Below are 21,697 nucleotides of genomic sequence, written 5' to 3'. Positions count from 1 at the left end.
AGAAGGCTCTTTATCCTAAGGGGAGTGGGGCTGCTCATTATGTGAATTGAATCATTAGCTCAGCCATCACAGATAAAGAAGTGTTGGTTGGTTTTCAGTAGTTGTTTTCCCACACTTTGCAACCATTTTAATAAACTCTAAAGAGCAAAAAACCCAGCCATGATCTGCACAACAAAACCTGCCCATAAGTGATCCTAGACCAGCAGACACTGAGCCACGGCCACCAACAGCAACGTTAGGAAGGCAATGCTCTGTCCATTCCCTGCAGGAGTGTTTCATCCAGAGCAGGCTGGGTCCACAGCCCAGTTAGTCCGGCACTCCAGCTGCCTTAACTCCCTTGGACCACGGGACCCAGATCCAATTTCCAGCTGCAGGGCCAGAGGCTGAGTCAGGTAAAGCAGTTCAAGGGCAGTTCCTGGGACCCACTCGACCCATTGAACTGCTAGGTGGTGAATCCACTTGACATATATCTCCTGAACAAACCCTTCAGCCCTGTGTTTTTGGGGGAGGAGGAGGTAGGCAGATTTTCTGTTAGTTGAATGGCACAGTCTAATAAGCACAGCCATAATGGAACAGAAGTTCCAGACATGAAACCTCACAGAACCCCAAAACCCACATTTCAGTGATCGAGAGACAACTCCATCTGTTAACACAGTGTTATAAACCCTAGTACTGTGGATACATTTCATAAATGAGAATCCTAGCTGTTCTTGTCACTGTAAAACAGAATGTAAACAATGTCTTATGAATGTATTTCCTTAGGAAAACTGTTGTAAAATTTTTTATTAGGAAAGAATTCCTATTTATTTAATACTGAACTTTGGCCTACTTTGTGGTAGGCTATAAAGCACACAAATTTAGGAGTCGCTACTTCTCATTTCTGTGTCTTGAAAATAATTTTGCCACAATGCTCGCCTACTGCACACTATTGATCTATTATGAAAAGAATTTTTAAAGCAAGAATTTCATTGAAATTGGAATTGAAATGTATTATAAGTTATGAGCGGTGAAATTGTGAATTCAATTTTGTGAAAATGATCTTAGTCAAACTTTATGTAACCCTAATCACAATCGATGTGCCTTAAAGTGGCCCCCAATGTGCTGTTGACAGTGTCTGCGCAGGGGGCCCATCGTAGAACCTGCCACAACTGATTGATCAAATCTATTAAAAAGATTTCAAGGCATTTTTTTGGTGCAAACGTTATCAATGAGAAATCACATAAAAGAGAACATAAGGAGCAGTCTCCTGAAGGCAGACATTGCTCTGGCACTAGAGTTAACATTGACCTGTGTGCACATGAGAGAAGGAGGGAGGGAGGGCACTTCTGGCTGGTACCAGGTCATTGGACACACAGCTGTGGGCACAGCCTGGGCTCTGGAAACTGGTTCCTCCCCAGGAGAGACAGGTGAACACCACCCCTCACTCCCTTAGACTCGTCACAGCACAGAGGGCAGGCCCAGGAAGGATGGGAGCAGCGCCCACCCAGCCTAAGTGGGAGAATGAAGCACCTGAAACAAAGCGGGGGGAGGGAGGACTAGGGCTAAAACAAGAGCTAGAGTTGAGAAAAAGACCCGAGCTAACTCATGACTGGTCAGCAACATGTCAATTCCACTTCGGTTTTGATTCTTTCAAGAAAAAGTCCTATTTGTGAATTTTTCATGTCTCATGAGGGTGAAAGCACAATAGAAACTTTGCCGTCCGGAATGTGTGTTAGGAGGAAAGCAGCCTGTCAGGACACACAAGCAGTCCTGAAGGGAGGGAGCAGCACAGACACCTTCCTGAGGGACGACCCTCCAGCCTGAACTGGCCAGCCTCTGGGAGCCTGAATCAAGGGTGCAAGGGGCCTGCAACAGAGGAACGGGCAAACGCCTCTCCAGGCACCACCCACCTAAGAAATCTCGCTCACTGGGATGGAGGGTGAAGCAAGTTTGGGGAGGCACATGCAGGGACTCACCATTTATCCTGGACGGACCCTTCCATGAACCTGGTCTGAAGATTAACGTGTAAAACAAAGCTACCACTGAAGGCAGCCATGGAGAGACAGCTGAATAACAGAGAAAGAGTCTCAGGGACCGAGTCAGGAATAAGGAAGGCCCATAAATCTGAAACGCCGAGGGCTGCCTGTGTGGGTGTGGAGCAGTGGGCCACAAGGATACCAGTGGGACCTGTCCAGGCGGGTGAGGGCGGCAGGCAGATGGGGGCACCTTCAGGTGCTGTGTCTGGGCCCTGTGGTCACCGTTAGTAAGAAACAGCTGGGAAACTCATTTCCCACAGCGTTTACTTTATTGAACAGCAGCATCAGAAGTGCTGACACTACAGAAGGGAGACGAGAGGTGAACCAGAAGTCAGCCAGGACCCTGCCCACAAAGCTGGTCCACAACAAGGTGAGAGGGTCAGAACGAGAGCACCTGTCGGTCAGACAGCCTTGCTCTCGGCACCGTGAGTCACACTGGATGTCAGACATGGGATGAAGATCATGGGATGAAGATGTGCCCCAACCACAGGTCAGACAGAAAGTGAAAGGCTACTTGAGGAGCTTGGCCACGTTCAGACTGGGAACTATGATTTCCCTAAAGATGGGCACATAGTTTGGATTCACCTGTGTGGGGCCCTGCTCCAGCGTCTCAATGATGGTCTGCTTCATATCCCGGCTGGCATCCCCTCGCAAGGCCAGCAGCGCGCCAATGTGGTCATCCCTGGGAAAGTGGGGGGAAATGGCAGGGATGTATAGGGGAATGCACTGAGTGCCCCCCCGCCACCTTTCACCCGCCATCCCTGCCTGTAGCTCAGCGGGCACTGAGGATCCCAGAACAGGGTCAATAGCCGCAGGTGAAAGGCACGTCTCCCTTGTCAGATCAGAGGGAGAGAAGCCCAAGTTTGCATATTATAATGTAGTCTTTTTTCAATCTACAATTGCAAAGATTTTTAAAGGTTACTTTTCTAAATCTTTGTTTAATGAACTAATTAAAGCACGATGACCCTGGAGAGCACAGGACCACTGGGTTTTCTGCTCACAGCAAGACCAGAACAGCAGCAGGAAAAGAAACCTGGCTGAGGTGACCTGGGCGGGTTCACAAAGGCTGGTGGGAGCCTGCAGCCAGCACTGTCCACACGAAGGCTGGAAGGAGTCCTGGCAAGCATGGCACATTGGCTTCCTTCTCTAAACCCACTACAAGCACAACACAAGCTTCCTAAAACCCCTCTGCTCAGCCACACTGAGCCTCCACCCAGCCCTACGTGCATTCTGAGCATTGGGAGCTACATGAACCATGGCAGGGCTGGCCAGAGGGCACGTTATCGTTCTCAGAATACCACTCTGCCTGCAACTGTTGTCTGCATAGCTCATCCTCCAAGAAGTCCAGACCTGTCACACTGTCACCCTTTGGGGCCATGCCTAAAGCCCAGGACCCTAGGAATGATCCTGCGGCTCCGCTCCCTGAGTTCTAGCTGAGACAGGAGGCTGTTACCTGATGTCTGGGTATTTGCTGACCAGAGTCGAGACTTCCAGGTAGAGCAGGGATGGGTCTGTCAGCTTAATCACTTCTGCAACGGCGATGATCGTATCACAGTACCCGTCTGCGTCTTCGCCAAATCCCTAGAAGTCAGTATGGAGGCCATAAGCAGCACGCAGCACCACCATGCCTCCAGCCAGACGCAGGCTGGAGTCTGTCAAACCCTCTCTCTGGCCAAGGATGCCTGACCAGCACACTCCCTTCTCTCACATAAACACCAAGACTGGTTCCCACAGGGGGCCATTCCTGTGGGAGCACTCAGCACAGACACGGGGTTAGGGGTCTGGGTGGATCATGAAGTCAGCTTAGCCCCTCATAAGGGAGGGGACATGCGAGCATTGTGTCTCGAAGGTGAAGTCTGGCTACATGCTACCACCCCAAGAGCCTAGAAGCTACTGCCCTGAGTGCATGTGCCCCAACCACAGGTCAGACAGATCTGCATGCAGATCCTCCGGTTTACAAAGGAAACAAGAATCAAATGGTCACTTGGTTCCTGGCATGACTGATCCTGATCAACTGAAGTTTCTACCCCCTAAAGTCCCAGGGGCAGAAACGAAATGAAGTCATAGCAACACTTATTAGTGACAGTGAAGGGTATCAGGCGGTGGCACTCACAGACGCCAGCTTGCGGAACAGGAAGCGCAGCTGCTCGGCCTCCCGGACCATCCTCTCGGCACCCTCCTTGCGCTCCTCCGGGCTGCGGAAGGAGATGCGCTTCTGCATAACAGCCCGCAGGTACTCCACCACCACGCGCCGGTGTGCCTCCGCTGTCATCCGCTGAAGAGCAGAGATGTGTCAGCCCCGCGAACATGTGGGCTTTGTTTTACATGTAGGTCGACATGTGAACAGAACACATTCCTTCCCATTTCCCGCCAGTACAAATGGCAGAACTTCAGAGTAAATATATTAAGTAAATAAGTACATCTGTGACTTTTAGTCACAAATTTTACTTTAGAAAATCATAGCAGTATTCACTCTGTTTCCCCTAAAGCCCAATGGTGAAAGGGAATTACGCAGGCAGGGCACAGCATTGGCAGGAGCCGTGCCGATGGGCGTCCATGGAGCTGCCCTGTTCTGCACCCATCTCAGAGCACCCAATAGGGAGCTGAGGCCAGGCCCCAACTCCAGCCCACACAGGCAGACAGGCTCCACAGGACAGATGCATGAAGCACACACACTGTCCTCATCCACAAAGCTGTTTAATGACCAGTCTATGGAAATGGTGACAGTGCTTCAGAGGACAGAGGAACCCGAGTCCATCCATTTGAAGAAGTTTCAGAGAAGACCATGGTTCTCTCCACAATGTGTGACACAATGTAGATCCCAGCCTCCACTGGAGCCCACAGGCACCAGGCAGTTATCCCTCAAGTACGTAAATCAAACTGCAGTGACGTGATGTGCAGCATCACAGCCCCAGACCAAACAGAAGCTAGGTCTACTTGGGAAGGCTGGATGCTCTCCATCCTGTTCCACAGGGAGGGGCCCCCAGGGGCCCCAAATAAGACAAGCAGGACCGCACCAAGCACCCGCATGGGGCCGCTGCCGAGACCAGGGTGAAAGGACTGTGTGCCACTCCAACAGCCCAGGCTCTCAGGAGCGCAGACCTTCTCACTTTAGGCATGAGCTCCAATCACAATAGGAGACGAGCCACTAAGACCGGGAGTCCACAGAGACAACAAGCTCCCGGCTCAAGGACTCCAAACATGGGGCTGAGATCAACTGTTAAGTCAATACTCAAAAATGTCTAAAGAAATAAAAAGTGGAACCAAAAACTGTGCAAGCAACAAGAAATTCAATATTGACCAGAGCTGGTCCCACCAACCTCTAAGCACCAGAGGCTCCTAACAGCTGTGAAAGGACCCATGAGTCAGGTGGACTTAAAACACCTCGGTCTTCCTGCAAATATCACTTCTAACAGCAGTTAGAAGAATTTCCTTTAAAATTCGGAATTAAACATGGATCCCCCTGGGCTGGGTTTCCAGTGCAACAAGACATGGAGAAGACACAAAAGCCGTAAGGTCAGAAATTAAAACACACCAGGTCACTGTTCACAGATAAAACACCTGTCTGCATAGAGACATGAAAAGATATGGAGACAAATCCTAGGAACAATTAGAAAGTTTTACAAAGTGTCCAGATATGAGGACAGCATATCAAAAACACTTAATTAGAAACAAAAGTCAGAAAGCCTGATTTTACAAAGTAACACTTTTAATAGCAACAACAGCAAAACCCATACAAGGCCAAGTGCATATGAGAAAGATGACCAAGCCCTGGATGAGGACATGATGCGTATACGGTTAAGACCTCAGACAGCGAGTAACACAGAAGCACCCTGTCCTCACGGGGCCTCTGTGGAGTGGAAAAGGGCGGCAGCCAACGTGCCGTGACGGGGATCTGGACAGGGGACTGCCTTTCTGCCCATCCTCTCATCAGAGCCACAGCCAGGACCCCCACCTCAGGGTCCAGGTCTTAGGCCGTGTGTCAGTATGAGTTTAGTGGGGTGTCAGGAGACAGTAGTCAGATGAATGGTCTAAACCTTCACTCAGAGGCCCCATCATCGCTACCTCCACCTTATCTTTAGACACTGATGTTTCCTACCTGCCTTAGGTTAATAAAACCACCTGGGAACTTCCATTCACAGAACTAATTTGACACTAGATTCTACACAAAATGCCATTTGGGCTCTAGCATGCAGGTTAATTCACACCATGTGAATGTGCGCCCACACTCTTACCTTTTTATACGGCTTTTTAATTTTGGCAAAATCATTGAAATAGTCTTCCACGGTGACACAGATGATGTCTACAGCGTTCGATCCCAAGAGCCACTTTCTTGTCATCAGCTCACTGAGATGTTGCTAAAAAGCACAGCCGAGAGAAAATATCACCTTGACACTGTCTCCAAGTCGTGCACATCTGCCTGATGTGCTGATGTGACAGCACCTGGTAATCACAAGCACTACTGGTGGGTGACCTGCAAGTATGTACTTTAACCACACAGGGCTCAGATGACACACACCTGTGAGATATGCAGGTATCTGTGTGTAAACATTTCACCACTGATGACTACATATACAGGATTTGGCAAAAGTAGGTTTACAGTTGTGAGTATATGAAAGTTTATTCTTTATTAATTATTGTATTATTTTCCATGCACACTTCTGCAGGTAAAACTCCTAAAAGTGGAATTGCTCAAAAAGTATAGAAACTAAAACCTTAATTAGCTGTTTCCAAACTGTCCTCCAAAAGCTGCATAATTCATATTCTACACAGAACACAAGACTGTCCCTTGGCCCCAGCTGGGTGGCTCAGTTGATTGGAGTGTTGTCCCATATACCATAAAGGTTGTGGGTTCAATTCCTGGTTGGGGTGTGTACGGGAGGCAATGGATCAATGTTTCTTTCACATCAATGTTTCTCTTTCTCTCTCTCTCTCTCTCTCTCTCTCTCTCTCTCTCTTTCCCTCTCCCTCCCTCCCTCCCTCCCTCCCTCCCTTGCTCTCTAAAATCAATAAACATCTTTGGGTGAGGATTTGAAAAAAAAAAAAAAAAAAAAAGACTGTCCCTTTGCTCATGCCCTCTACAACACTGAGTGGTATCAATGTTTGCAATCCTTGTCATTTTGATAAGCAACAAATAATACTTTTTAAATTTGCATTTCTTTGAAGATCAGTAAGATTGAACGTTTTGTTTCATATTTAGGATATTTGTGTCCCTTTTACTGTGAAATGGTTACTGATGTCTTTTATCTACTTTTGGATTATATTGTCTTTTTTCATACTTTGAAATAATTTCAAATTCATACATTTCATTTGTTTTCTAAATGATTTTCGAGAAAGTTACAGACATCATGAAATTATCCCACCAATCATCCCAGGAGCTCCTTTCCAGGGGACCTGAAATAATCATGATTTTGTATTTTAAATATATTCTGGTTTCTGCTAATACATCTATACAATGTTGAACCATCTTTGCATTTCTGAAATAAACCTTACTTGTTATTTATGCCTTTGATATAAAGTTAAATGCATTTTGTCAATGACTTTCTTTTGTATCTTTATTCAAAACTGAGACTGCTCTATGTAACATGCGTATGCACCATGCACGTGTTCTCAGTTTGGTTTGGCATTAAGACTCTGCTAACTAATATAACAGTCTGCCTGTGACATACTTGATTCTAGTTTGTAATCCACTGATATTTATTGGGAGTGTCTATTCAGTTGTGTAGTAGAAGGACCAAAACTCGGGCCTACACCACATAGAAAAGCCACGGCGCTTTAACTGTGACTGAGGATGAAGGCAGGTGCACACTCAGCTCGAATGCACAGCCAGAGTGCCCTACCTCCAGGTCCAGGAAGACCTCCTCCAGCAGGCTGCTGCAGCCCTCCTTGGCGATGGCATCCAGAATCCCATCCATGCTTGGCTGGCCCAGAGACACACCTTCTTCCACTTCATTTTTTAAATACTTCCTCTTTAAACTGACTATGGATTCTCTGCAAGGGAACAGCTGAGGCTCAGTGAGGCAGCTGAGTATTCTCTCATGCCTGTCCTCATCCCCAACGGCCACTTACTTGAAGGTCTGGCAGTTGTTGATGATGGCGATCATGTACTGGACGTAGCAGTGCGGGTGCTGCCGGTTTCTCAGGTGCTCCTCTTTATACAACTGAGCTTCCTCTTTGTATCTGAGGACAGACAACCCACATCAAATAGCATCAGAGAATAATTGGCAGGTATTTCAAATGCCACGCTGACATCATACCTAAACAGATGTTTCACATCACCAACACTTGACCAGATGAATCTTTAAAAAATTTTTTTTGGGGGGGGACACTCTATACTAATAGAAGAACAGAAAAGTTGGTCATTTAAAATAAATTATTACAATTTAACTTCCTATCAACCCTTTGAAATAGGGTTTAGTGTTCTGATTATACAAATATTCTGAAATACTAGGTGTACCGGTTAATAATGCAGATTTTGTAATCAAAGAAAACACGATAATTTTAAAAGAAATATCAAAAGTGCTTTATTCAAAGGAATGTCCATCGCTAACTACACATTTCCCCATCTTTCAGGTAATTTGTGGATACCGTCTCAATAGAACTTTGCTTGTTCTGAGGCAAACCATTCAGAGACCCAATTTTCCACTTCTTCGTACATTTTGAAGTGCTGCTCAGAAAGTGCGTGTGCCATCGATCGGAACAAGTGGTAATCTGAAGGAGCAAGGTCTGGTGAATACGGCAGGTGGATTAATACTTTCCAGGCAATAACTTTTAATGTGTCTTTAACTGGTTTTGAAGTGTGTCATGGTGCATCATCATGAAGCAAAATTACTTTGCTGTGTCTTCTGGAACATTCTGGTCATTTTATGATCAAAGTGTGGTTCAAATTGATTATTTGTTGTCGGTAGCAATCAGTATTAATGGTTTCACCTGGTTTTAGAAGCTCATAATACACCACACCTTCCTGATCCCACCAAACGCAGAGCATTGTCTTCTTTCCAAAGCGACTAGGCCTTACAGTCGATGTTGATGGTTGACCTGGATCAACCCATGATTTTGTGCATTTGGAATTCTCAAAATAAATCCATTTTTCATCGCCAGTCACAATTTGATGCAAAAAAAGACTTTCTTTCATGCCGTTGAAGCAACATTTTACTGATGACTTTTTGGTTTTCCATTTGTCTTTAGTTCAATTGATGTGGCACCCATTTTCCTTCCTTTAAAATCTTTCCCATTGCTTGTAAACGATTGGAAATTGTTTCCTGAGCAACGTTTAATCTTTCTGCAAGTTGTTTTTGAGTTTGACACGCATCTTCATCCAATAATATTTGTAATTGTTGGTCTTCAAACTTTTTTGATTGACCTGGACGTTGTCTTTCACATTGAAATCATCACTTTTAAAGCGTTTAAACCAGCGTTCACAAGTATCGAGATGAAGCATGTTCACCATAAGCTTCCTGAAGTATATGATAACTTTCAGCAGCACTTTTCTTCAAAATAAAGTAATGCGTTAAAACTTCCCACAGATGCTTTTTTTGGCACAAAATTTTATATTTTTAAGCGTAAAAATATCTATGATGTTAACACCTTCAGCAAATTTGACATAGGAAGTTTTGAAGCTTGTTGTCAATACAACAAAATAGCATACATATCAAATCGCATATATATCAACATATGTGTAACTCCATCTATTGAAAAAAATCCGCATTATTAACCGGTACACCTAGTATCTGATGGTAATTGGGAAAGTATTATCTTACTTATCTCACATAATTTTCCTAGAAACTTATACAATGGAACATGTCATGTGTTAGATATAGACTCTTTAGATATCACAGAAGCAAATAACTGAGATGACTACATGCTTTATTTTTTAATTTATTATGAAGATTCTCTAACATGTACAGGAGTAGAACAGATCTTAAGAAAGGACCAAACTGAATATTGGCAATTAAAGGGAAATTATTCAGTATTTATTCTACCTTTCTGTCCAAGTATGGTTCAGGTAATCAAACTGCTGGGGCAAATGAGAAAAATTCCTCTTTACAGAAGAATCCTATCTCATTCCTCTAACAAAATGACTAACTCAGGCCATGTTCCCCAGATGGATGGCTGATGGGGACTCTGAGCCACCGGAACAGGATGGAGGGACACGCATCTCCTGATGTGCTGCCATGCGGAGCATACACACCACCTATGCAGGGTTCTTGCAGAACAGTAAGTAAAGAGGGGAATCCTACAAGCCTTTAGAGACAACCTGTGGTTTGTGGGCAGATGGCTATCTGAGACCCAGGCTGGAGAATGCTGGATGCTCTACAGCAGCGGTCGCCAACCTTTCGGACCTCACAGACCACCAATGGTCCACGGACCACCGGTTGGCAACCACTGCTCTACAGGACGATATGCACATCTCCGTAAGTCAATGGCTTAAAGAGGGGAAGGGACTGTTCTCCTGTACCAGAGAGCTGAGAACCCAAAAAACCACACATGATGTAGAATACATAACTATAAAGAGATAATATGTCTGCAACCACTGGGAAAATCCAAGTACAAACTTGGTATCAGATGATCCCATGGAATAATTGTGCAAGTTTTGTATGGATTGACAGCACTGTAGTTAGGGTAGAGAATGCATGGGAAATGATACAATGTCTGGGATTTTCTTTAAAGTTATTTCAGCAGATAAAGAGGGAAAGGGGAGGAGGTTGAGAGACCAGATGAGGCAAGGCATGGCTTTAAAGGGATAGCTTTTGAACCTGGATGGGTAAACAGTTATTTATGTCATTCTTTCTACTTGTGCACAGGTTTAGAAAAACCTTCTTCGTGAACAATTCAACGGGAGGGAGGTGTCCTGGAGACAGTCCCTCTGAGCCCCCTGTCCAGGGCTGGCTCTACTGGGGGTGCCTCCCAGTGGTGGGTATTCAGTGACCACTGCACCTGGAGCTGTCCTCCTCACCCCAGAAAGTCAGACTAGGGGAAGGATACGTGTCTCAGGAAAAGCTCTAACTCCAGCCCTGCGGTATATTGACTACATTGCTGGGGATGTCACAGATCAGATCTGGCTCTCAGGGGACTGGTGAAATACCTTCAATAGGAGGTAGCAAGAAAAAGCTGCCTTTTTAAATAACAAAAGAAGGTGACTTAGTCAACCCAGGGTTAAGTTCTTTTTAATATCAGGCATATCAAGATCGACACATTTTTGCTTTTAATTTTTAAAAACATAAACTTTCTAAATTAGTACAATGGCAAAAATACATACCTACTTAAGAAAGAATTCATTTGCTGAAGACACAAAACTAGTACCTTTGTTTTCAAATCTTCACTTATCTGAGCAGCAACTTGAAGATTCTGTTCGAACATCTAAAAATTGGAGAACTTATGAATTTTGACATAAACTCACAACAGCACAGGTTTCCTGTTATATAAAACCCCCATCTGCAAACTGGTAGTTAGGACAATCCAAATTCAGAGAAAAAAAATGAAAACATGTGAAAAATAAAGTTAGTTAAACAAACAATTTTCTCACCAGGTAAAAAAAACAAGGTGAACCATTTCCTAACTACCTGCAAACAGGCAGGTCTCCTTGAGGTGGGAAGCTGACAGGGAGATGGAGAGCCCAGAGACACGGTGATATGGGTGCCAGGGGCTGCACTGTGATTAGCGATGTGTATTTCTTAAGAAGAATTAGGACATATATTGGAGCTGAGGGGAACCGGACTTGAAAATCAGAAGGGCCAGCAGGCAGAGCTCACCCCAGGTCCTTGTCGTAAATGGGCTATCATGTCATACTTTCCAAATTAAAGAAAAGCTGAGGACCAATCAGTGGCTAAGTAATGGTATCACCTGGAGAAAAACACCACCAACACTCACTTCTGCTGGCTAGAGTCCCAGCTCTGTCAGCAAAGTGCCAAACGAATATTCCAATAGGACTCAGCCCTCCTACTGTCAGCAACTCACTCAAAGGGAAAAAATTCCTTGGGCCAAAGAAAAAAGAGGACACTGGGGGATACCAGCAGGCGACAGGGCATTAAAAAGTAAATTCACTGTAAGAATGCTTGATTATCATTAAAATATAAAGGACTCCTCCCCAAATCCATCAGGTTAGACTCAATTTTGTGGCATTTATGAAGATATATCTTGGCCATTTACAATCAGGAAACTCCATACAAGTATACTCAAATCTGAGCGTTACACATAAATAACACAGAAGTCACTTCTAGTTCAAGTAAAAAAGGGTCAGGAAAACTAAAATGACCCTGGGCAGAACTACTTGGCATATACAACCCTCCGTTTCTTCAGCTCCAGAAAGAGGAGGACCTAAGGAACTAGAGAGGTTCTTTCTATCTTCACTATGAAATGATGCACCTTGTGTTCATTTGTAAAACCGCAGACCTCATTAACCAGAAATGAACCTCAGAATTTGCAGATGGTACCTGGAAGACGATGGCCGGGAGTGTTGTCTGGTAGTACCCATCTTGGTCAGCTTCAGGCTCAGTCTCTTTTATCCAGTCTTTCTTGTCTGTTTCTAGAGCTTTCCGCAACCAAGCAATGATGTTTGACTAAGGAAGTTGAGCATCAGAGGAAGGGAGAAAAGAACAGGCCCTCTGAGCAGAGGATAAAGTGGGGCAGCTGCAGAAACCAAACACAGCACCCTGGGAATTCCTGTTCCCAAACAAGGCAATGACAGAAAAGCCATCCCAAGAGTAGCTCCACAGTGGTGGTGCCCCCACCACCTCCACCAACGTAACCTTTTGGAGCACAGGCTGGGTTTGCAGACATACATGGAAGACGGAGGCAGACCCGTCTGTGGAAGACCAGACACCAACACTGTTACCTCCTGCGCACAGAGCCCTCCATATGTCAGAATACTGTCTGGTGAGCAGGTGCACCATCCCAAGAAGCAGACCCAGACCTCATCTTACTGAGACTGTCTGGGGGTCACCAGGCAATATTTGGTGCCCTAACTGCCACCTTCTCACTCCCAGGCTCAATGGTAAGAGGCTGGCAGGTGCCACCACACATCAACAGGACATCCTGGGGTCTTGCGAGCCTACCAGGCCCAGCCCCCCAAACAGAGACAGTTTCCATACCTGTGGAATGTATACCCCAACCTTCAGATCCCAGGCCAGAGAGTGGGCCACTCTCCTCCTCTAATAAGCAAATGTACGTTTCAAGACTCGATTTCCCAGAAACAGAGCCTGCGTATCCTTAGGAAGAAATGTCAAGGCAGGGCCTCACTCCCTGCTTTTGCTCACTAGAATCAGTTCCATGATACTCGGAGACCCAATGCAATGTGTGGGGCACTAGGCACAGACCGTTCTGGGACAACACAGTGCTCTACTCACAGTGAGAGTTGACATGTACGTGTCCAGCAGCTCAGAGACCACATTTGGAGAAAGCAAAGGCTCCAGGGTGCTGACATCCACTTCCGGGGCCAGCTCCACATTTCCCATCATCTCTGTGCTACAGAAAAACCCAGGAATGAGAAAGATTAAGAACCAGAAAGAAAGAAAGTCTCAGGTAAGTGTTGCTATTTCTTTTCACACACAAATACCCAACCACCCTTAAGGCAGTCAAGAGGGTAGGCGGGAAGAGTGCTGGCCAAGGAGCCCCTGTGCCCACGCCACGGGGTACTGGAGGCCCAACTTAGGGAAGAAGCCCCGTGAGGGCAAGATCTGTTTGTTCCATCCACGGCGCCTCCCATGGAAGACCAGGACTAACAGGGGGTGCCGAAAAGACATGTCTATGAAACAGAATAATCTCTAATGCAGAGAACACATGACATCCACAGTGAAACTCAAGTCAGCAAGAACAACGTCACCGAATCCAGTCTACCGTGCTTAAGAAGGCAGGGATGTGGACTAAGTTTCAGAAAAAAGTTTTCCTAAAAAAGTTAATACCTGTGTATGTGGTTGGGTTCTTAAAAGTCCAAGGTTCAATTGTTCAGAAAATTCCTGTGCCTTATGCTGCATTTACTAAATGTGTATTTAAATGACACTAGTCCATTCTTTATCAGAAATCCAAGTCAATCTTATAATCTTTATAAGATTATGCCAATGTCAAAAGACTATCTACTTAACCCACATGACTTTCATCCCAAGAACCTTAATTCAGCATGAAAATGTTTGCAGTATGAAAGCAGTTCAACTCTTCCCATGAAAAGTCCAATATGACAGAATGGGATGACAATAGGAAGCTGCCCAAGAGTTCCCAAGAACAGAAAAGTGCTTACCATGTAGTGAGTGAAAAACAAAATCAACACACAAAACTGGGCATGTCACACAAACACACGCTCCACAGTCAGGTGGCTGGAGCGAGGGTCCAGATCCAGATTTGAATCCTGCTCCCCACTTGACTTGCTGGCCATATGAATTGGGCACATTACTTCCTGTGCTCATGTACAAAAGGAAGAAAATCATCACAGTGCCTTCCTCACGGTTAACACGTGTAGGCCAAGGCTGCATGGAGATGACTGACAGATGGGGCAATCATGGCGGCTGTGGACTCCCGGGCTGTGTGAGGGCAGCACACAGAAGGCAACAAAAGCTGCAGCCACGAGAATCATCATTAAAAAGATATTTCCTCTCTTTATATTTTTCTGCGTTGAAATGTACACATTTTCTACTGTAAGCCATTACACAAACAAAAAACATCCCAAAACCTTATTGCTAAAAAAAAAAAAATTTAATTAATTTCTACACAATAGCAATAAGACTACAAAAACGATTCCAATACAGTACTTAATACCGTTTTCTATTCACAAAACCATGCAAGATTTAAATGTCTTTTCCTCTCAGCTAGCTAATCTTGAAGAAATGCAGAATACCCCACCATTGCCTCGTTTTCCAAACCCTACCGTAAGCTAATACATAAATGAAATGGCTCATGTCACTTTTGTGAAGTGACAAAGCCCCAAGGCTGAAATGGAAAAGGATAACTGATTTTCCCAACATAATGGTGAGAAGAAGAAACCAAACCTAGGGAAAGAGTGAGTTGGTGTGTCCTCACCAACCACGTGACTCTGAAGGACCTTTTGGGCCCAAGTGTCTTCTCACCTGTCAATTGAGGTGAAACCACCTGCTCAGTGTCACCTCATGGAGAAAGCAGGTTAGTACATAGTGAACACTTAGTACAAGGAAAGTCCAAGATGAAATGCTCAATATGGACTGGATGTCAAGGGCAGAGGCACCACCCAAACATAAGAAGATTCACACAACCAGGGGCTGGGCCCGACCTCAAGGACAAGCCCCACAGATGGACTAGGAAGACGACTTTCATCAACCAGAAACTAATACCTGTGGGTGCCAAGCACCTGAGAGGAGCAAAACAACAGTAGCTGTTTAGAGCCAGTCAGTATGTTTTTGTAAAATTCTATGTAAAAGAAAACACAAGATGTAAAGTTAGTGTTACCTCGTGTAGGTGTTTAAAACCCAAGTCAACAGGCTCACAATCTCATTTGCTTCCAGGTCTTCCGATGCAAGCTCCTGCATCCGTATTGTCAGGGCCTGGTGGTACATGCTCAAGAGATTCCTGAAAATCTCATAATGGGGAGGAAAACACTGAACCATCAGGTTTTTTGCAACGATGAGGTCATCTAGGACGTACTTCCTTATGATTTCTAGGTGGCGAACGAGCCACATCTTGTCGGACTCCCTGGTGTCGGCCTGTGTGCCCTCGATTCTGGTAATTACAGTTTTGTCCAAGATTTTAAACATATTCTCCTTCCAATTCTTGGGCCTCCCCGGAGGAACAAAGCTAGTTTGCTTTTTTCGGTCAAGTATGCGCCTGTCAATCTTTTCTTCCCTTTCAATGATCCTGACAACTGACACCAGCAAGGTGGGGTCACGGCGGACGGTGACCAGTGACCTCTGTAGCACCATCCACAGTTGCTTCGCCAGCTCGTCAGAGAGCCCCTGTGTGCTCCCAAAGTAGCTGTGGATGAGGGACATGTCACGAGTATTCCCACTGTCCATACGGTACTGCTCGTACATCAGCCCATCTCGGGAGCACTCCAGGTCCATCAACTTCCGGTGGGCCTGCAGGAGCGCCCCTTGCTCTATGAGGTCCCGGGTTTCTCTCACAATCTCTGGCACTAGGGAAAAAGGCACAAGATGACTACGCATAGAGCAACGGGACCAGGTATTCAACAGTGCTGCCATCAGACACCGGCATGAGAACAGGACACATCTCCGAGGTACAGTGTGGCAGGAACAAGGCCTCCTGTGCTTCGGATTCACAGCAGTGGGCAAGTGAAAAGAACTGTTCAAGGATACACTCAGAGGTTGAGCAGTTTGGGGAAAGACAGAAAGAACTTCCAGAGACCAAACATGAGATAAAGGGAGGGAAGTGGTCAGACCATCCCAAGGATTCTTGCTGGAATGCTGATGAATCTGACAGAGGCAAAGGGACAAGTGGAGGGACAGGCTCTGGGGAAAGCACACAAGGAGCCCCCATCACAGCACCATATGAGGAAGCTGTGCTGCACACAAAGGGAGCCCACCCAGGTGACAGCTAACACTATCCTGAATAGTCCATGGAACACTCTTCCTACCACTATGGAGGTGTTGGGAAGATTACTCTGAAAGGGTCATTCCCGCACCTTCCTGCCCCCACACCATCCCCACCATCCCCCCAGCCTCCACCAAGTCTGGTTCCAACTAAGACTGAGACTCCAGAGCATGCCCTACCCAAGCCCTCAAGGCCCCTGGCCTGTATATAATCTTCCTGCTCCTGGGAACTGCTGCTCTCCTTAATCACCTCTCCCTCTGGGGACTATTCCCGAAGTCCTGTTTACAGGGCTGCTTCTCTCACAGACCACAAGCTCCTTTCAAGGTGTGGTTCATCTTTATTCTTCTGCACCCAGAAAAATCCCAGCTGGTCGACTGATCTAACCACCTTGAAGGAACGTAGCTCACACAGAACTGGTTCAGTTACCCACTTCTGTGCCTCTGTCCTGACAAGCACAGAACTACGAGCTCTTACTTGCTCAGTTGATCATTTCCATGCATGTTCAAAACAATAAGCTAACTGTGCAAGTAGGAATCACACCTACTGCCAACTCTGAGACAGGTCTACAAAACACACTGCACAGAGGCTGGACTGCCTCTGCATTACCCACAGAGCAAGGAAAACCAAGCAAGAGCCACGGGCATCAGCACTGGTAGCACTCTGCCCTGTGATGCCCGTGGTGCCCACTGGCCCCGCTGTCAGCCTAGCTACCTGAGAAAATGTTCTTGAGGTTCTCCACAGCAGCAGCGAGCTGGCTGTGCCGCACCACAGCATCCTTCACGTCCTTGAGGCTTTCGATGGTGTTGATGCCCTGTCTCCAGTCCTTGCTGACATCGGCCAGGGACCGCTGGATGTCCTTCACATCGTTCAGTGCATTGTGGAGCTGGCTCAGGCCTGTGCGCACCCCATCTAACTGAGACTGGATAGCTGCCTGGGGGAGACAGTGAGCAGTGAGCAGTGCTGGGCAGCCACAACAAATCTTCCCAGGAGGTTCAAGTGCAGAAATGCCATCTCTATAGCAGGGAACAGTCAACACCCAGAGAAAAGAGAATAAAACTCAACGAGTACCTAATTGATTCCCAAGGGAACTTTTTTCTTTTTTCCTTATTGCTACCTTGGAACACAATAACGCCTTTTAAAGCTTTTTTGAGAAAACCTCACAACACTCCTAATCCAGCCACTCTGCCTGAAGAGAATGGACACCACTGAGGGTACGCCTTAGCTCCTATGGCCACCCCTTAAATGGTATCTTTAGAACAGGGGTGAGGAACATCCAATCCACCAGCCATATGAGGCCCGAAAAATCATTTGGTCTGGTCCTGCCAAGGCATTAGAGGTGAATTATTAAATGTTTGACCAAATATAGCAGGCTAATTTTTAAGCTGATAATTTTGTATGGCCTGCAGATGATGTTATAAATATCCAAATGGCCCTTAGCAGAAAAAAGGTTCCCCATCCCTGCTTTAGAAGGACCCCTTCCATGATCTCTCAGGTGCCTGTTTCCTAACAGGCCTTATCTAGGTACAGAAAACTGTCAGGATTTGCTCATCAGTTTTAGGAATGGCAGTCTCCTGCCATTCAGCCCAAACCAGTCTCTGCTCAAGGACAGCCAGCCCCACTACACAGAACTGGTACACGTAAGATTTGGACTAACTCTTCGGACCCAAAGGAATGCCACCTAGTGAATTGTACAGTCAGAAGGGAGAGGGCATGACAGAGCAGCAGCAGGTGGACAGGAAGGGAAGGGAAAGAGCAGGCAGCACAAAAGAGGCCAGGAACACCTTTAACCCAGGAGTCTTAAGTTGCATTTAGAAATAATTAACAATGATTGTAACAGACCAGATAAGGTTTCTAAGTCACTACTGATAATTCTTAGTTAATCCCACAAGTTTCCAGAACAGATTAAAATTCTGACTAAAAATGCAGCAGGTCCACATTCATTTTAAAATCAATATGAAGCTGCTGTTTCAAATCCATCCATGGGTTTTGAGATGCCTCTGGGTACAAACGAATGGCCTCATCCTGTCTCATCAATGTTGCCATTACCTTACCTGGATGCTAGTATTTTCTAGTGGAGAGCTGACCTCATTGCCATATCAGTGTGAGAGTTAACTTTCATCAAAGACAAATCCTCAAGATCGTTCTACTGCCTGTCAACCATGGCAGCCCAGGATCTTAACATTTTTATAACTATACTGAGTGTGCATATGAATTAAGGTAAAAGCCAATCCAAATCATAAAATATCTTGAAAATAATGATTTTCATTCTTGCCCCACTCCTACACACTCTTAATGTGTCTAACTCTCCTCCTCCCTTCTACCCCAGGGCCAGCAGATACCTGGCACACAGTCAGCCTGCTATACATCATGTGCTTAAATTATCTAAATAAAATATTCTCAGGAAGCACTCTGTACAAGAGCTATTTAGAAAAAAAGAATAACTGTTAAAGGTTGTTACCCTGGTGTTTTCAATATTCCCAAAATCTTTTTTAAAATATATTTTTATTGATTTCAGAACGGAAGGGAGAGAGAGACAGAAACATCAATGACAAGAAAGAATCACTGATCAACTGCCACCCAGTCTGGGGATTGAACCCGTAACCCGGGCATGCATCCCAAAAGGAATCGAACCGTGACCTCTTGGTTCATAGGTCAATGCTCAACCACTGAGCCGCACCAGCCGGGCTCTGGTTTCTCTTCAGATTGCATAACTATTCCCACAATCCTGTTTATAAATCTACTGATTGGTAATATACTGTTGGAAGGAACGTGCTAAGTAAAGGTGATGTTCCACTCTGTCTCTTCCCAGATCATCACTAAGTCTAATTTAGGAAGATTACAATAATGAAGCTAAGCAAGAACCTAAAACTCGGGTTAAATAATGCTGTCCTGCCCGGGGGTGCAGCAGGTGCCTGTGGCCTCTCTGGCCTCGTACCTTCAATCTGGCCTCCACGGAGGCCTTTTTCCGGGCCTCTCTTCTGCGATACTGCTCCACTTTGTCCAGCTGGTCCGGGCGCTGAAGCATCCCAGCAACCCTTTGGACCGCTGTTGCAACAGCCTCCCGGTCTGTCTCCTTCATGGTTAAAAAGCAGGTGGAATCTCCAAACCTGTCATACTAGAGTTATGTACCCTGTGTGCATGGGGGAGAAGGAACAAGAGGGGAAGATGTGTTAGATGGGTAGAAATGTTAGGTACAACCCTCCTCCCCCAATAGGCAGTTGTTCATAGTGGAGCTGTAAGAAGAGCATTTGATTAATCCAGTAAGCCTGAAGGAACACTGAACTAGGATTATCAACTCCTTAATAAGAAATACAAACCTTCAGAACTCAAATATGGAGAAAGTTCTGCGTTGAAGGGGAGCAGAGGCATTCACAGGTATGAGATAGGGACAATATTTCTATGTGGACCCCAGGCCACTCAGCATATTAGATGTCAGTCTCCAAGGCATTTCTCTTACCCAGACAGGACCAATTTCTTATTTCCAGAGCGTTCACACCACCCCTTGGTCATGCCAATGGGGCAGCTGTGCCAGAATGTCTTAGTGAGGACATGGAGGCACAGGGACAGCACACCTCACCACCCCAGCGGAAGTCCCAGCACACACCCTACGATTCCCCTTAAAAATCACTACTGTCTATAGCATCCAGATTTCTGCTTTCTACTATTTAGCAGAGCCTAGTAAACAACAGTCGAGGGCACAAGACTCAGGTGCACTGTACAGAACAAAGGCTCTGAAACTAAGCAAACCTGCCTTCAACCCAGCTCTACCGACATCCTGGTCCTGGAGCCAAAAGGGAGATTGGTGAGAGCGGCAAATAAGGATAAGAAAAGAATCCATTCCCCTTAACTTCAGTCATTGAACTTCCATTTCCACGCATGTTTTCTGTCCACAACTTCTCAAAAATATGAGAAAGTCCCACCCTCTCCTTAAAATTTCCATTTCCCCATTCCCATATACTTTCACAAAAACACTGAAATCCACGAGGATATCCTAAGGGCTGAGTGTTAAATAATTCCTCCGTTTGTACACGATACGCTTTCTCATTTCTCTTTCAAAATGGAACTATACTGCAACCCCTGTCTTTCCTTTTTATTTGTCTGCTTATGAAGTTATGGACACCAATGCAGAAAATCTGAACAGGCAACCCGCCATCCATAGGCAGGCACTTCTATCAGGGCTCTCCGTTTTTCCTTTGCATTCCCAAGTTGCATCCACCTGCTTACATAATCCTGCATTTGCTTTTGTTTCTTGTTTCGCTTTGACATGTTTGCAGCATTTCTAGCGACCTTAACACCTGTCCGATTTTCACTAAGGGGCGGTGGGTCGGACAAGGAGGGGCCTCCAGCGGTCACAGGTGCGCAAAGCGTCAGTCCGCGCCTCCGGGCTGTGGGCCACCGCAGCTCCCACCGCCGTTCCTGGGGACAGCCGGGCGCCCTCGGGACTCGACAGTCACCTACTGCGGCGGAAACCCCTGGCGAGGGGCGACACCGCGGCCTCACACGAGGAGGCGACGACTGACTGCGGCCCGAACCTACTTGGGGCAACGGGGCGACGGCGGCAGCTGCTCGGGCTGCACCCTCCGCCTCCGGGGCCGCGCCCCGCCCGCCCGAGCCCGGGGAGGGACAACGACGGAGACAGGTGACCACCGCCCTGGACCGGCGACCACCGCCCAGGAGTCCGCCCCGCCCCCGCCCGCAACCCCCTCACCGTCCGTGCTGCCGCCGCCCGCCGCCCGACCGGAACTCAGCGACCCGCGGCCACTTCCGCTTCCGGTCCTTTGACCGGAAGGACGGGACTGGTGGCGTCCTTGCCTACGGGTAGCGCCCACCCGCGGTAGCAGCCGGGACCTACGTGGATGCTCCCTTGGACCGTCCCCTGTCCATGCACCGGCCGCCCCTTCCCCCGGACCGCGTCCTCAGGGCTCCCCTTCACCCGCGCTGTCGCCCGCACGTCCTCGGTAGCCCTCGCTGACTTCCGGGTGCGGGACAGCCACGCCCCACCTCGCTTGGGGTCTCCCTGTTTAGCTGCTACACCTGTCTGCCCGGCACACGGGCAGGTGGCGGAGGTTCAGTAAATAAGCGTCACGTGTGATACCCCACACAGTCTCGCGGCAGCTTCTTCGTGAGCTGTGGTCCTGACGTGAACTAAGTGCTAGGTTTGATGGAGCAATTGA

At 46.7% G+C, this 21,697-nt stretch overlaps 1 protein-coding gene across 4 annotated transcripts; it reads right to left on the bottom strand.

Moving 5' to 3' along the window:
- Positions 1–2,262: 2,262 nt before the first annotated feature.
- On the bottom strand, positions 2,263–21,283 carry EXOC3 (exocyst complex component 3). 4 transcript variants are annotated; one of them, XM_008161828.3, is made up of 13 exons: positions 21,232–21,283; positions 19,459–19,653; positions 17,235–17,454; positions 15,426–16,107; positions 13,361–13,478; positions 12,449–12,574; positions 11,275–11,375; positions 8,085–8,195; positions 7,856–8,006; positions 6,251–6,373; positions 4,129–4,290; positions 3,469–3,596; positions 2,263–2,697 (listed from the first exon to the last, which is right to left on the bottom strand). In XM_008161828.3, exons 2-13 carry the CDS (start codon positions 19,600–19,602, stop codon positions 2,526–2,528), a joined length of 2,238 nt encoding a protein of 745 aa, XP_008160050.1. In that variant the 5' UTR covers positions 19,603–19,653; positions 21,232–21,283; the 3' UTR covers positions 2,263–2,525. The 4 variants fall into 4 exon arrangements, with proteins under 4 accessions (XP_008160050.1, XP_054571212.1, XP_054571213.1 ...); XM_054715237.1 differs by lacking the exon at positions 21,232–21,283 and adding an exon at positions 20,740–21,009; XM_054715238.1 differs by lacking the exon at positions 21,232–21,283 and adding an exon at positions 20,748–21,009.
- Positions 21,284–21,697: the final 414 nt, after the last annotated feature.

The sequence above is a fragment of the Eptesicus fuscus genome, chromosome 4 (genome assembly GCF_027574615.1).
Source record: "Eptesicus fuscus isolate TK198812 chromosome 4, DD_ASM_mEF_20220401, whole genome shotgun sequence".
NCBI classification, from domain to species: domain Eukaryota; kingdom Metazoa; phylum Chordata; class Mammalia; order Chiroptera; family Vespertilionidae; genus Eptesicus; species Eptesicus fuscus.
Note: the sequence above shows the minus strand (reverse complement) of the source record. Positions and strands in the feature narration are given on the sequence as shown.